Here is a 15,934-nt window from a genome sequence, read left to right on the forward strand (position 1 = left end):
ACGACTTTACTAATTTTTCAATGGCTAAAGCCATTTGTTGAATTAGGTTATTTGAGTCCGATGTCACTTTGTGACCATCGCTAGCTCAACTGATTCTTCAGATAAGGCATTATCTTCCCACTTTTGCTGAAAAGTCACATGAGGGGATCCAGACAAGGATCTACCACTAGAGATGGAGCCCGAATGAGAACTTTTCGCTGAACTCATGGTCTTTTCTGTCGAATGAGAGTTTGGCTTCTTGAAGGCAATTTTCATTTTACTTTTGTTGGAGAACTTCTTCAGTGGTGTGACTAGTTGAGTTTTCCCAATTTCTGTTTGAGCCCTAATCGCATGGAAGAGTTCGGCGAGTGTCTCTTCAAGATGAGTCATAGTTTGTTTCGCCTTTTTGCCTGTCATTGCTGATGTAATAGTTAAAACTTGAAAATTTTGAGATTAAAAGATGAGAGGACAAGAAGGTCCCATCGGGCGTGCCAAGAAATTTGTATGACAAATTTCGTGTATTAAAATACAGAAATTGTTACAAATTATATTTTGAAAATACAAGTGATGTTAACCTTCTTGTAATTGCAAAATTGCAAAAATTCTTTGATTAATGATCTGAATATTTGAAGACGAGGGGCCACGTGGCTTGAATCTTGATCTTCGAGAATTTGTTGAAAATTTGATTTGTTGAGACTTGACTTTTTCGGTACTTGAACTTCGAGGCTTGAACTTGAACTTGATTTGATTTGAAGAAAACTTTGATCTTCCTGGACTTGGTGTGAACATATTTGATTCGAAGAAGATTTTGATCTTCTTGGGGTTTACCGAGTTTAGGTTTGAGATGATTTCTTCCCTTCCTCCGACTTTGGAATTTATTCAGCATTTCGTGATTGCGTTCTCTACTTTCTTTCTTGCTTCAGCTTTCACCTCCTCTTCTCATGGACCATTAGTCCTATTTATAAGAGAAAATTTGTGCTAATTTTGGTAATCACTCAATTATATTTAATTAAAAGGGATAATTACATAATTATGACTTTATTTATTTGTTTATTTATTTAAAATGTGGTATGGGCCCTTGTATTTTATGCATTTTAGTAGACTTAAGATTTAATTGGGCTAGTGATTTAAATCGATCAGTTCATTTTCTTTATTTTATTATTATTATTTTTTTATGTCTACAAATCAAAACCGTTAATTAGACAGTAGATCGCACTGTTCGAGGTTCTCAAAAGGATAAATGCGACTTAAATGAGTTTTTCCTTGTAAGCTTCAATGAAATAACAAAGTAGGGTATTATGAGAAGAATCCCAAACATAATGGTCCTAATCAGCACACTTTGGTGCAATTTTCTGTGGACATGTAGTTTCTTATACATTTCCTAGCACTATGATTGAGTACCTTCTTTCTTCTTATGGAAAATGAACGAAAGTGCCAATTCCACTCTAAATGGACGAAATTATTCTTGAACTAACACGTTATAAATAATATAGTTGAACTTTTAACTAGACATATAAAGAAAATCGTGCTGATAATATGTTTAAACGGTCATGTAATGAGTCTTGTATATCCCAATAATCTACCTGAATGCAAGTTAATAAGCTCGGCAATTTCGACCCACATCATGCCATATCCATAGATATAACGGAGTCGTGTTGAATAGCATGTTGATTCTTGTACACCTAATTTCCAATCATGGGGAGGCTGACCAAGGTTAGTTTAAAAGAGTCCCGGTCGGTCCACGCTTGCTACTTTATTGATACTGATGAATGCGGGGTAAAATGAACAATGATGCCACCCCGAAATTTCGAAAGTCAACTTTTCTCACCTTGTCCGTCTTTAGGCCATTTGGGTCTTATCTACTTAAATAAAACCTTTTTGCAATCTTTCGTGTACGAAGGGACAAAATATGTCTCAATCTAATTAACATATAACTCCAAATAAAACTTCCCATTTCTCTCAGACATATACTCTCTTTCACACCTACATCATTCCATATTTAAATCCAGCTTGTTACTCTTCTGATTAAGTGCGATTTTTTCTCCCACTTCAGTCGAGCTTTCGATTTTCCTTGAAATAGTTATGGAGTTCTTCAAAGAGGCTAAGGCTGTTAGCCTCAGAAGCCACTTGAACAAATACCTAGTGGCAGATGATGATCAAGAATCCACCCGGCAGAGTAGAAATGGTTCAGCACGAAAAGCCCGGTGGCTAGTCGAGCTAGTAGACAGCAATCCCCACGTCATCCGCCTAAAGAGTTGCCATGGCCGGTACCTTACAGCCTCGGATGAGGCTTTTCTATTAGGCATGACAGGTCATAAAGTTCTCCAAACCCTGCCGGAAAACATTAAGGATTTGAAAATTGAATGGCAGCCTATAAGAGATGGGTTTCAAGTGAGGCTAAAGGCCTTTGGAGGCACGTATTTACGAGCCAACGGAGGAATGCCTCCTTGGCGGAGGTCGATTACACATGATAATCCTCACACTTTTTCCACACAAAATTGGATTTTATGGGATGTAGAGGCCATTAAAATTCCAGAGAATGAGTCCTTGACCGAATATTTATCGATGGTTTCGAGTTTATCGTCGGTTTCAGATGAACTGTCCGGTTTGGAGATCGGGTCACCAGAATCGATATACTCCGGCTACTCTCCCTCCCCCAGATTACACTCACGTCACTCTCCGTCCCCAAAATTATCTGTGAACAAGGTACGTTTGTTGTCCAAAATTATTAACGTTACGCTATTTTCCGATGGTTGTTTTTCAGTACGATGCTTCTTAGTTTGAATTGTCTATATATTTGGTGAAGCATGGTTGGTTCACAACAGAAGACAAGAAATGTCACTCCCATCCGAATGAAGAATTTATTTTTGTCAATTTTCATGGTCCCACCAAAAAGGGTTTTCAATGGTATATTGAATAATAATTATACTAGAAAATATGAAAATTTAGGCTTTGATATTTATTTTTTATCAAAATATATCTTTTTCTCTCTTCTTTTTAATCACACATTCTTTATTAAAATAATATTATGCGTAAATCAAATTTTTTTCTTATTTTTCATCCATATATTTTTCATCAATTTACTATTTTAAAATTCATTTTTTCATAAAAATGGATGTCAAATACGCTCTCAATTTTGGACTTTGGTTCAGGTGCGACACGTTTAAAGATATTTTTCATCTTCATACATTCACACGAGGTACATTGTATCTATTGCACTGGACCAAGAAAAAGTTATTGGAAAATCTTGATTCCCCCATAGGTATAGGGTCGCATCCAAAGTTGACTAGATTAGCTTCCAGCTTAGAATGTTCAAAGAATAGTCTATTTTGGTGTATTCCAATCATCTCTACTCCTCAGAGTCCTTATTTGGCACTGTCATTTGAACGAAGGCACAGAATAAACCTATTTTTCACAAATTTCCACCCCTTATTCTTGGCCTTTTCGAGTTTGAAATTGCCTAGTTTTAATCGCGATGATTAATAGGTAAAGAATAATGGTGTTTGAGCATCAATTTAAGTGGCTAATCTTAATTGATTCAGTTAAATAAATAATGTGACAATGCATTTAAGTAGATATATAATTTAATGTCATGTAGTTGTCACTTAGATTAATGCTTGACATTAGTGATGATGAGTATAATTATTCATAAGAAAAGGTTGTTAAAAGTCCACAAACCAAGTCTTACATTAACGTCATGGAATGTTGGATAATTAAAATATATGACAATTCTGTAATTGACGACTACATTAAAATATGATCGATATCATAATGACATTAAATAAAATTAGCACATTATGAGACAATTATTGTTGATATGATTCATTTATCATTTTAGAATTCTCATCCAGTGAATAACTTCATTTAGCGAAAGTAGCCCTTCTAATGTCGTCTTACCTGATTTCGTTTTGGTTCTTCGTGTTCGCTCGACTCTTTTCCCATGCCCCAATCTTCATTTCGATGTTATTTTGTACCATCAATTAAATGAGGACACTAATCAACTTGACATTCACAAATTTCCACCACTAACCATTTGCCATTCCGAGTATGAAATTGCCTCTTATCAGCCATGGTCGATGAGGAAATGTAGTTACAAGACTGCAACCGTAACATATGTGAACGTGTGACATCGAGTAATCTATACAAGCATATCCTTGTAGTAATCAAACTTCGTCCAATCCAATCTAAAACACTACACAAAGTCACAAACCCAACACTATTTCAACTAATTCCTTCACTTTTCTGTCTGAAAATCTTTCAATAATATTACAGAGGAAATTGAGTATGACAACAAGAACAACAGCAATGGATCTGTTTCAAAACGCCAAGGCAATTAGACTCAAAAGCGTCCATGGCAAGTACTTAATAGCAGAAGAAGATGAAGAATCAGTGACTCAACATCGGAGTGGTTCATCCAAGAATGCAAAATGGGAAGTAGAATTTGTCGAAAACTTCGACAGCATAATCCGCCTGAAAAGCAGTTACAATAAGTATTTGACAGCATCAAACAAGCCATTTTTGCTGGGTATGACGGGCCAAAAGGTGCTACAAACGCTGCCGGGGAGGCTTGATTCTTCAGTCGAATGGGAACCCATTCGAGAGGGCAATTCTGTGAAGCTCAAGACGAGGTACTGTTAACCCGTCTAATGTAAAAGTTTAAGATATTAGATAGACGATACCTGTATTCATTAAAATCTTGTCACCAACACAGATACGGACAGTTTTTGCGGGCAAATGGCGGGTTGCCGCCGTGGAGAAACTCAGTTACTCATGATATTCCTCATCGGACTGCGACCCAAGATTGGGTTTTGTGGGATGTAAATGTGGTGGAAATCTTGGATACGTCATCGGCGGCAGTGGCGCCAGTTCTGGTTGATTACTCGGATTCTAGTTCACCGTTAACTCCTTCCTTAAATTCTGCTAGCCATTCTGGACCAGAGGTACCTATTTAATCTTGTTTGAAAATGTCACCAAATTGGAATCGAATAAAATTAATCTAAATTAGTTATTCACAGCTTGGAATTGGAACATATAAACAGTTATTTCATTTATTTTATATCCTGATTCAAGTTCCATTATTAGCTTCAGCTTTCTTAGTGTAGGACTGTATTTTGACTATATTTGGGTGGGTTCTTTTTCAGTCGAATGATTCTTTGGTTAGTTCACAACAGAAGGGGACCGATGGCAGATTGATTTATTTTCGTATAGCCGATGAATATGGTGAAACTGACGAGGGGTTTGAGGAGCTTTGTACTACATTTAAGGGAAATGGAGTTCGAGAACTGACGAAAAGGTTAGAGGAGGAATTGGGAATCAAGGATATTACTATATGTACACGAAGTCCATCGAATGGGAAGCTTTATCCTCTTCATTTACAGCTTCCTCCCAACAATGCAACTATGCACGTCGTTGTTGTTCCGATCTCATCACAAGGTAATCTTTTTCTTCTACTATATATCTTTTCATTTGCAATATAATATCTCAAGTCTGATCTCCTACTCATAGTGGATAGAAAAATTTGACGTGACAAGAGAACCTTACAATGATTCTCTCAAACTTAGAGAACCATAATTAAGGTTCTTTTGCCATGTCAGCATGTAATGTTTTATCCTGCCCTAGTGGGCAGAGGATCTGTTTCCTACTATGTATTGGTGATTCTGAATTTGAGATTATCTTGATTGATGACGAAGACATATCTAATTCCAGTATGCCAGTGGCAGAAACCGAGAATCTAATTACGAGCTAGTTTTTTAACCCTTCCATCAGTCGATGTTTATAATTTGGCACTTCATATGTTCTTTCTTCACAAGGTAGTGATTAAAACGAAACTTTTAGTTCTTCAGTTTTCATATCCTCTAGGTATTATGCCATGGCTTAACTAGTGGAAGATTATTTTTAGTGAACAATATTAATTTGCTAATTAGTTGGAGTATCAATCCAGTGTAGAACTACGTGAATGTCCGTGTCAAAAGGAAAAGAAATCTTGTTTTAAGCTATTTCTACTGTGAGTTACCTGGAGTTGATCCATGTTCCCAGTAAGAATTAACTCCTAATCCATCTTCCTGGTTATGATCAAAGCCCTAATACCTATTTAGAATTCACAAGAGCAATAATCAGAAAACAAGCAGAACAGAACACCCAATATGAATATGAAAAGAAGAGTACAAGATTTTCTGCTAAAATCCTTACATAGTTGGAATATTAGGTCGATTTGTGGGTGAGAGATATAATTAGCGTCCACACAGTCCCACAATGCCAAGTAAATTTCTAGAAATTTATTTCGTTACTTTTGTTAGATGACTTTTTATGTACATTTTAAGTTCATCTTCTTGCTATCTTTCTACTTAATTCCATTGTATGAGCGAAATGAATCCTATATCTTTTCCACATTCCTATGATTTAGTGCTTAATTGAGATATGTCTTTCGACGTGCTTAGACTTTCTATCATTTCCATTTTGTTGAACGTCATTGTTGCAGGTTGCCCTGTATCTGTTACTAATTTTCGATTTGACAATGTACCTATCTTCATTAAATTTTTATCGATCGTTTATGTGTTCTTTCCTTCTTTTTTGGGTGGATCAGCATTTGGAGATTTGATGGCATCAGGAATGCAATTGTAGAAGGAACTCAGTGTTGCACATCACGAGTTCAGCCTTTCCTAGCGCTCGCTAGATCTCGAGTTAGCTCCTAGTGCCTTTACACCTCGATGATTGTTGAAATCGTGAAGATTTGTAAATACATTCTATCCAAGCTACAATGATGCCTTTTGAGCTTCTTAAATTTTCTTTACCTTGTAGTAAAAAAATCTGTGTATCCACTCAACAGAGATTCATATTGAATTTTCTGTGAAGATCAATAAGATTTTTTGGTTCGAATATAATTTACAATATCTCCATATATTTGCTCATCAATGGAAGCAACATAGAAGTGTTGGGGTTTAAATCAAGCTTAATAGATTGTTGCGAGTTTGACCGAGGGATTATGACAATAATGAAATGTTGTAATGTGACCCAAATTCTAGTAGGTGTTGAAGTCCTAGTTGAAGTGGTCATGTAGAGATCAAAATTAAGGTCTACGTAGAAAAGTTGCAGAATTTTTGCGAGCCTACCGAGTTCTCGCTCAAGCGACAGGGCTTTTGCTCGCTTGCCGCTAGACACCGCTTGAGCAGCAGTGCCATTTGAGTTTTTCGCTTTATGTCGGTTCCACGCGTATTTTGACTTAATTTCCATCTTTTAGGTTATTTATAAGTTTGGGACGTCCTCTATAAATAGGAGACTCTTCTTCCAGTTTATGAAATTGTTGTAACATTATTTTTCTTTCCATTAGTTGTCAAATTAATAAAATTACTCGATTCCTCTGCCAATCTCTCTTCTTGTTGTAACCATGTTTTGCTTTTGCGATCAATACTTTATATAGTACCATACTGTCCTCTCCATTTCCCAAATAAACAAGAACAAAATAAAGAACACTCAACCCTTGTTTGAGCCCCATTTTTCTACCAAAATACATTTTTCAACAGTGATTTGACATCATTTCAACCACACATTCTTCAATAAAATAATATTATACGCAAATAAAAAAAATTTCCTTATTTTTTAACCACACATTTTCCATCACTACACTATTCAAAAATTCATTTTCTTCACAAAAATGGGGCTCAAACAAGGGCTAAGATTTACGTGGAATCCCAAAATGGAAAAAACTATGGGCAGAACAGGAGAAAACTACTATAATCAATAGTAATTATATTTATAATAAAATCTCAATGCTCTCAGCTAAAATCTAAAGCTCTCAAGATGTCGTATGAATATTATAGGGACAATATAGGTCATGGCTTATATATATATATATATATATATATATATATATATATAACCAAGTTGAAGATAAATAGGAGTCCAAAACGCATTAAAATGTGAAAAACGAGTTGGGTCAGACATGGGGTGACAGCCCGTTGCTCGAACGTCAGGCGGGCGAAAAGTCTTTGTTTAAAACATGTTGGTGCAACTCGAGCATTCAGCTAGGATCAGGCAAGCGAAAGTGCGAAAACTTTTCTTTCTAATCCATAATTTAATTTCTTTAAAATCACATCAACTAGGATTCCAATACCCACTAGAATTTGGGTCATATTACAACAAGTCTCCACCTTGAACTAAATTTCAATGCAAGGAATTCCAAAAAATACATTTCCAAAGTAAATATCACTCCTCTTCTAGACAAGCCCCCAATGGACTAAATTAACGACAAACACCAATTAAATTCAAGCAATGCTCATACTTAGCAACGGAAAGTGGTTTTGTCACCATATCAGCAGGATTATCCTTGCTGTCAACCTCGCTTACTACAATATCACAACAAGCAATCACTTCACGCACAAAATGATACTTCTCATCAATGTGCTTAGTCCTCTCATAGAACATTTGATCCTTAGTAAAAAAAAAAAAAATAGCACTCTACCATCACAATATACTGGAAAAATATGCAAGTCTTCACTGATTTCACCAATCAAACCCCTTAACCACATAACCTCCTTACATGTCCCTGTAATGGCCATGTATTTTATTTCTATTGTAGACAATGCTACTATATTTTGCAAAATAGCTTTCCAGTTTATAGCACAGTCTCTAAAGGTAAACACATACCCTCTAAGTGATCTCCTTTTTTTTTTTTTTTTATCAAGATCCTCTACATAATCTGAATCCACATACCCAATGACTCCAGCTAAATTTCTACCAAAATACAAGCAAGCATTAGTTGGGCCATTCAAGTATTTGAATATCCATTGCGCTGCTTTCCAATGTTCCTTATCAGAATTTTCCATGTACCTACTAACTGTATTGACTATATGTGCCAAATTTGGACTTGTACAAATCATATTATACATTAGCGAACCAACTACACTGGAATAAGGTACCTGAGACATATAATCAATGTCTAGTTGAGGATACCATCCAGATGATAATTTGAAGTGGGCAGCCAAGGGAGTACTAACAGCCTTAGCATTCAGCATATTGAACCTTTGAAACACAATCCCAATGTACCACTTTTGACTTAAGCGCAATCTTCCAGCCTTTCTATTCTTCAAGATTTTCATACCAAGAATTTTCTTTACTACATCTAAATTCTTCATCCCAATCTTCTTACTAAATTGAGATTTCATCTTTCTTACCACTGCTTTATCCTTGGCTACAAGAGAGGAGAAATCCACTATAATCAATAGTAATTGTATTTACAATAAGATTTTAATACTCTCAACTAGGATCTAAAACTCTCATGATGTTGTATGAATATTATTGGAACAATATAAGTCAAGGCTTATATATATGAAACCCTAGAAACCAAATTGAAGATAAATAAAAGTCTAAAACGCGTTAAAATGTGAAAAATGGGCTGGGCGAGATAACGCTGCTCCTTGAACGACGAGGGTGACAGGTGGGCGAAGAGTCTCTATTCAAATTATGTTGGTGCCGCTCGAGCAGCCAGCTAGCGTCAAGCTAGCGAAAATGCAATAAACTTTTCTCCCTGATCCATAATTTTGAACTCTTCAAGATCACTTCAACTAAGACTCCAATACCTATTAGAATTTGAATCACATTACAACATAGATTAAACAGAGGGATCAACGATGTGATTATGAATACACCGATCAAATTGGGGGAAAAAGAGATGCTACTAGGCTTGGGTATGATTTTGGTTCAGGCCCAATTCAACAAAAACTTAAACTGAACCGAAAATTGATAGTTATTTGATAATGGAACCATTTGGTTTCATTTGTAGTATTGGAAATCGAAATCGAAAGCATTTGGTATCGACTTGGTTCGATTCCAGAATTGAACTTGTGAAAAAGAAAAAAGTTAAGTTCAGTGGAAAAACTGAAAAATTGCACCTTCAGATTAGCTATTTGATAAGAGTGTAAAATATAATATTTCTCCCTTTTAATTATTGCATTCATATGATTATTTGATACTAAAATGCACTCATTATACTTAAGTTTTGACTCAGGTTGCATTTTGATAGAAAATATGGAAGATAGAAGAAAAAAGCGAAAAAGGACCAAAATGGAAGAAAATGAAAGTTCGAGGACTAAAGTGCAAATACTCCAAACTTGTCCTAACCTTTTGATGAAGATTCGAAAGTGTTAGAGGTCAAGCGGATGAGGAAAGAGGTCAAAGGACGAAATATCATCAAAGTATGATCACACATAAATTCCCAGTCGAAGAAGTCACGTATCGATTTTTAGCCTGATATTGGGATCCTTTTTGACATGTCATATGATTGAATTGGAAGATGACATCTGAAGAAAAGTTGTAGCCCTTTGAGTTAGCTTTCCAACGCAACTTGAATTACCTCAATCGGATATCGGGAGAGGGAGATATGTTCAAAATACTAAAAGTCATCCGATGGAAAAGAATTTATACTATGCGTAGGCATAGGCCTGTAGGCCTTGCGTACGCGAGATTTCCAAAAATTCACTATTGAGGCCTAAACAAGTCTACTGTGCATACGCACAGTTAGAACCATGTGTACGCATGGTTCATTCTGGTACCCGAATCTTTTGTTTCCTAATTTGATACAACTACTTATGGAAACACGGTTTTCACACATTTTAAGCCCTAGTTCGAGGGAGAACGCCATTCTTCTCCTCTAAGCATAATTTTCTTCGATTTTTGGCTCAAGAACACTATGAGGAACTAAGGGATTTGGTGATGCCACGAAGGAATTCGATTGGTATCGGTGATTTTAACGTCCTTCCATGCAAGTAATTCTAATTTTCATTGTTAAATGATTTTAAGGTTTAGATTTCCTGTTTTCATGAGATTGTTTTGGGATCAATTCAATTCTTATTAGATTTGTTATAGATTCAGTCATACTTTTTCTATAAATTGATCAAAAATAATTATTGAATTGCAATTTCACCCATTCTTGTGAGATTGGTTTAACGTTTATTAGGTTTCTGATTGATTCAATCATGTTTTGTCTTTTGTGAAATTAAACTATTCGTTGAATTTCAATTTCATGCAATCTTATTGGTGTTATTCTTTACCATTATATGTTTTATGTATATGATTGTTTTTTGGATCTAATTTCAATAGATTAAAGTGAGAAGTGTGTTCTAGGAAATTTGGATTTTAGAATTACTATAGGATTAAATTAGGTTTCAATGTTATATTCTCCAATTAAAGTTTGATGACAAAATCTTTAATTGAGTACATGAATGCGTAGTTGACATTAATTGATCCGAACCAATCGAGGAAATTCCGACGCTTCACTATTCCACATACTGATATAACCTCATTTCGAATTGATAAATTGTTTTATACAAACCAAGACGAAAGTCCCAGCTTGATAAATCCTTTGAGTAACTTCCCATCTCCCTGTGGATACGACACCCCAAAGCTGTACTGCAATTACCGTGTTATACTTTGGGCGTAATCACTCTTTTTCTAGATTTAATTTATAGTATTTTGGATTAGAAATGTTCTTCTGTGTTATGGAAAATATTAGAATGTTTGTATATGTCTAAATATCTAACAAATATGTTGTATTTAAAACCGAGGGGGGGGGGGAATGAATCATGGTTTTGAATAGATTTTATAAGTGTGTGATGGAGTAGTTAAACGTTGATATTAAGATTAAGGACGAAGATAAAGTGATTATTTTGTTGTCTTCCTTGCCTAAGTCATATAAGACTTCGGTGACTATGCTATTAGTTAAAAAATTTACTTCGAAAGTGAATAATGTTTCAACCACATTGTTAGGAGAGGCGTGGTGATACTACAACTAAAAGAATAGAAAATTAGAAGAAATTGGCAAAGTATCTCGAAACAAATAGGAGTCGAGAGTTTCAAAAGGTGTCAAATGATACAAATATGGCTAATGATAATATTAAGAATGATAATGATTCCTATTGTGCCAAAAATTATGATTCTCCAAGTATATCTCAGATGTCTTTAGGTATTATCCATAGAGGGGATTTGTTTACAAATATGTTATTGGTGTTGCTCTGGCAGTACCTGCATGGTTCTTTTTTTTCTTTTTTTTTTTGGCAACTTCCAATCATATGTTACTTTGTGTTGTCTTAAAAAAGTACTGTGACTAAGCTTTTACAAGTAGCATGTTTGTTCTTCATATGTTGAGTTAATGAAATCCTTAGGTATTTTTCATGTACTATAAAAGGCTTGTGATATTACTCATTTTCAATAAGTCAAATAACCGAAAGTTGAATGTTCCCTTGAAATTATTCTCATTGTTTGTTCATCTCCAAATTTTCAATAGATATTAAGATTCTACTAAAAGCATATTTACTTTTGTTTCCTTGACATTATTCCATCAAATTTTAGCCTCTTTTGACCGAAAGTACATTCATAAAATTTAATATGAAATTGGCGTACGTGTCTATTTTATTACTCAATTTTTGTTCATGTTCAAAGCATAATTGCCTTGTCAGAGATATTCTGAAGATAAACCTAAGAATCCTTTAAAGAGCTTTGAGAAATAGTGAAAGAGGTTACTTTTCCAGCCAAAAAAAAAGCAACTACTTAAATTTAAAAGTTTTTAAATGACGTAATTCATTTTTGTCATGTTTGGTCGATATATCTCATTTCTCATAACTGTAGATTTTTTCATAAATTTTGTAACAAGCAAGATTAATAAGTTGTCGAATTCTAAGTTACAAATTTTGTCGAATTCTAAGTTACAAATTTACTTTCAATAATTTAGATTAGTCCATAACACATGCCTTCAACCGCCCTCGTTTAATGATTCCATAGAACTATTTTTCTACTTGGAAATAACCCTTCCAAGATGTCCTTCCACAACGATGCCCATCAGGAAATGAATTCTGCTCTTAAACTGCACTTTTATAATAAAAAAGTGCTAATTTTATTTATAAATCATTACATTGTGTTACATAAAAATTAACATTATTCATGCATCTTTATTTTCGGATAACACACCCGGCTAATACATGAAACTAAAACCAAAGGGAATTGTAGGAAAACCACTTGACAAGACTTTGGGGTAGGGTAGGATGGGGGTTCTATTGAGCCCTGTATTTCTCAATCTTCTTCCTAAGTTCTTCTGTGTTGGCTCCAACAAGCTTATCAACTTCTTCTCCTTTCTTTATCAGTATGAAAGTGGGCATAATCTGAATTCCAAAGTCCTTAGCCACATCCTGTTTCCAATTTTTATACAGTTAAAAAATAAATATTAACTGAAATCCAATGGGAAAAATTTTAAATTTTCGAAGCAAAAATGAAAATGATCATACTTCCAACTCATCAACATCAATTTTAATGAACTGAACATCTGTGTATTTAGCAGAAAATTCATTCATGGCAGGTTCCATGGATCGGGAAGGTCCACACCAAGAAGCTTTGAAGTCAACGACCATCTGAAATAAGAAAGTAAAAACCATTATTTAATACCAGCTAGCTATGATCAAGTCGAGAAGCATTTCCAGCATGCAGATTCGTCTAAAAGCTTAAGCTATTATATAGTTTAGAGAGTGGACACATTTATTTAGTTAACACGAACAATTTTCAATAATGGGAGATTTTTGCTTACTCTCTGATAATTTATTAGACCAGTTCATCTAAAAGCTTAGTCGTAATATTACTAGATTTGAAGTCAATTTTGAGGCTTCAAAATGGATCTTCCATTTTGAGGAGGAATGGAATGCAAGAACCCGACCCTTGTTTGCTGATGATGATCCATTTGATACAATATTCCGACCATTTTTTGCTGATGATCCATTGCATGTAACAACAAGGTCCTTGTTCATTGTTGATCCATTGGCTTCATACTCGGTCGAAATATTAGCTCCCATCTTTCTTTACAAAGCCGATGTATTTCTGATGCCTGAAAGTCACGCTAACCCGAAGCGATTTAGAGTTGGAAAACTTCTTTATAATATACAAATGACTGGCGGGGAGGCGTTTTATACAGGTTGGTAATGCTCCTTTCTTTTTCTTCATTAAAAATCTGTTTATCTATTTAAGAATATATTCTTGTTGGGATCCTTTGTATCAGAGCGCTTTTTTTAAGATTTTGTAAACGTATCTAATTAAGTGAATGCATGTCAGGGAAAAGTTAAATCACATTGTTCCCTCTCTCTCTATGTGTGTGTTGAAAAACTTGTTCACTAAAATTATATGGTGCATGAGTGTGTTCAGGTAATAAAGTGAATGTGAGTTCGAGTCAATCCCTCGAAGAGTGTTTATTCTCATTATATGATAGTTGATTCAAATTAACGATAAAAATATACACAATTAAAATTTTTGAAGTTAGCAATGAAAATAAAACAATTTTACCCTTTAATTAAACTCACAATTGTGAAATTGATAAGATTTTAGATCTTAAATGAGTTGGGATTTACGATATCGCTTAACTTTCGTTTCATTAATATCTCAATAAACCAAAAATGTAAATCACCTAGTTACATTAGATCCGATTTTCCAATTTTAGTTAATTACCTCTTTCGAGCGAAAATAACTCTAGTTGATTAGTTTTGCCTACTATATCTCTATGTTGATAAAAACGCAGCCAACTACATTAAATCCAATGAAAATAACTTAATAGGTCATTTAGGGTTAGGAGGATATCTCTATATCCTAAAACAACCCAGAGCATTAATTATTTTGGTCTAGAAAGCATAACAATCTCGATAATTGTACGAACTACCTAACCCAATCATCCATTAGCCAAATGATGAAAATGTAAACACTAAAAAAAAATGTGCAATAACAATGGCAATTTTGACATTAAATTGTAAACATATTGATATTAATGAAACACAGTTTAAATCATAAATCCCAATATTAAACATTTAGCCCATCACAGAATAGAAATAGAACAAGGCAATAGAGATGAAATTCATTACAAAATGAGGGATATAATGAAAAGATACAAGATAATAGAATAAACCCGTCCCTTGAATGTATTCTTAAATAAATGAAGAGTTGAAATCTTGAATTTGATGATTATTGGATTTAATCATTACAATAGGAAATTAATTTTCTTTTGAAGATTAAACCCATATAAATAAGGATGTTAGATCACCTTGAGATCATTTGATGTTTTAAATTCTCAACATAAAAGGGAAGATATCTTGAAGGAGCTTGTAATGGCTTAACCAAATGTTTTCTCTTTTAGATCTTCTCCCTTGTTCTCCTTTAGATGCCTCCCTCTTATGGGAAAGATGAAATGTAACTAACCCTTAAAGCGTATGAAAATGTGCTCAAAATAATATATTTATAATACTCAATTAGAGTTTGAAAATTGCATAGATTTTCTTGAACTTTATTGTAGTTGACCGATCAAGTCACACACCTTTATTGGAGCCAAGAGGGAGACCTAACCGGACACACATGACTCAAACTCCAATAGATGTTTCTAATTGGGTCAACTTTTGACCAATTGAGAAAATCTATTAATCCCGCTCGTTCTACCAAAAAGGTGAGATTGCACTCTCGAGTCGAATGATAGTTATAAAAGTAAATTATGATCTAATAACAATATCATCTGATTATCGTTCCACAAGTCAACCCTCATTTGACCATCAATATGTTGAAATTGGCAAAATGACCGTTTTGCCCTTCAACTGTATTTCCCTCCAACTTTCATTTTCATATGGCAAATTCATCGTGATCAAATCACAATATAAAGTCCAACAATCTTGTTATCGGACTACTGAGCTCAGGTTCAATTTTCCTATGGAAAATACCTTGGAGTGACGATCGTCTCATCTCAATGATTAGTGGATTCCACTATCGCAAGTATATGATTTCTAATTGTTTCGGCTGGATTTTCAAAGCACCGAGATCTATCTTTTAATTAATATTTTACTCATTGTTACTTCAAAGAACTTGAACTAGAAAGTTCAAGCAACCAAACGTACATTACTCGCTCAAGATTTAGGTGATTTGTTTGATAATTGAGCGGAGTCTCATTTCA

General features: G+C 34.5%; 2 protein-coding genes across 2 annotated transcripts; one reads left to right on the top strand and one right to left on the bottom strand.

Moving 5' to 3' along the window:
- Window positions 1-1,924: 1,924 nt before the first annotated feature.
- LOC111383986 lies at window positions 1,925-6,860 on the top strand. The gene is made up of 5 exons (XM_023008188.1): window positions 1,925-2,685; window positions 4,252-4,607; window positions 4,691-4,919; window positions 5,121-5,412; window positions 6,563-6,860. Exons 1-5 carry the CDS (start codon window positions 2,062-2,064, stop codon window positions 6,598-6,600), a joined length of 1,539 nt encoding a protein of 512 aa, XP_022863956.1. The 5' UTR covers window positions 1,925-2,061; the 3' UTR covers window positions 6,601-6,860.
- A 6,003-nt stretch (window positions 6,861-12,863) lies between these two features.
- Window positions 12,864-13,426, bottom strand: LOC111383988 (thioredoxin H2-like). Its single transcript, XM_023008190.1, has 2 exons — window positions 13,251-13,426; window positions 12,864-13,154 (listed from the first exon to the last, which is right to left on the bottom strand). The coding sequence occupies exons 1-2, from the start codon at window positions 13,395-13,397 to the stop codon at window positions 13,020-13,022; spliced, it is 282 nt and encodes a 93-aa protein (XP_022863958.1). The 5' UTR covers window positions 13,398-13,426; the 3' UTR covers window positions 12,864-13,019.
- Between the last annotated feature and the right edge of the window lie 2,508 nt (window positions 13,427-15,934).

The sequence above is a fragment of the Olea europaea genome, unplaced genomic scaffold (assembly GCF_002742605.1).
Source record: "Olea europaea var. sylvestris unplaced genomic scaffold, O_europaea_v1 scaffold2801, whole genome shotgun sequence".
NCBI classification, from domain to species: domain Eukaryota; kingdom Viridiplantae; phylum Streptophyta; class Magnoliopsida; order Lamiales; family Oleaceae; genus Olea; species Olea europaea.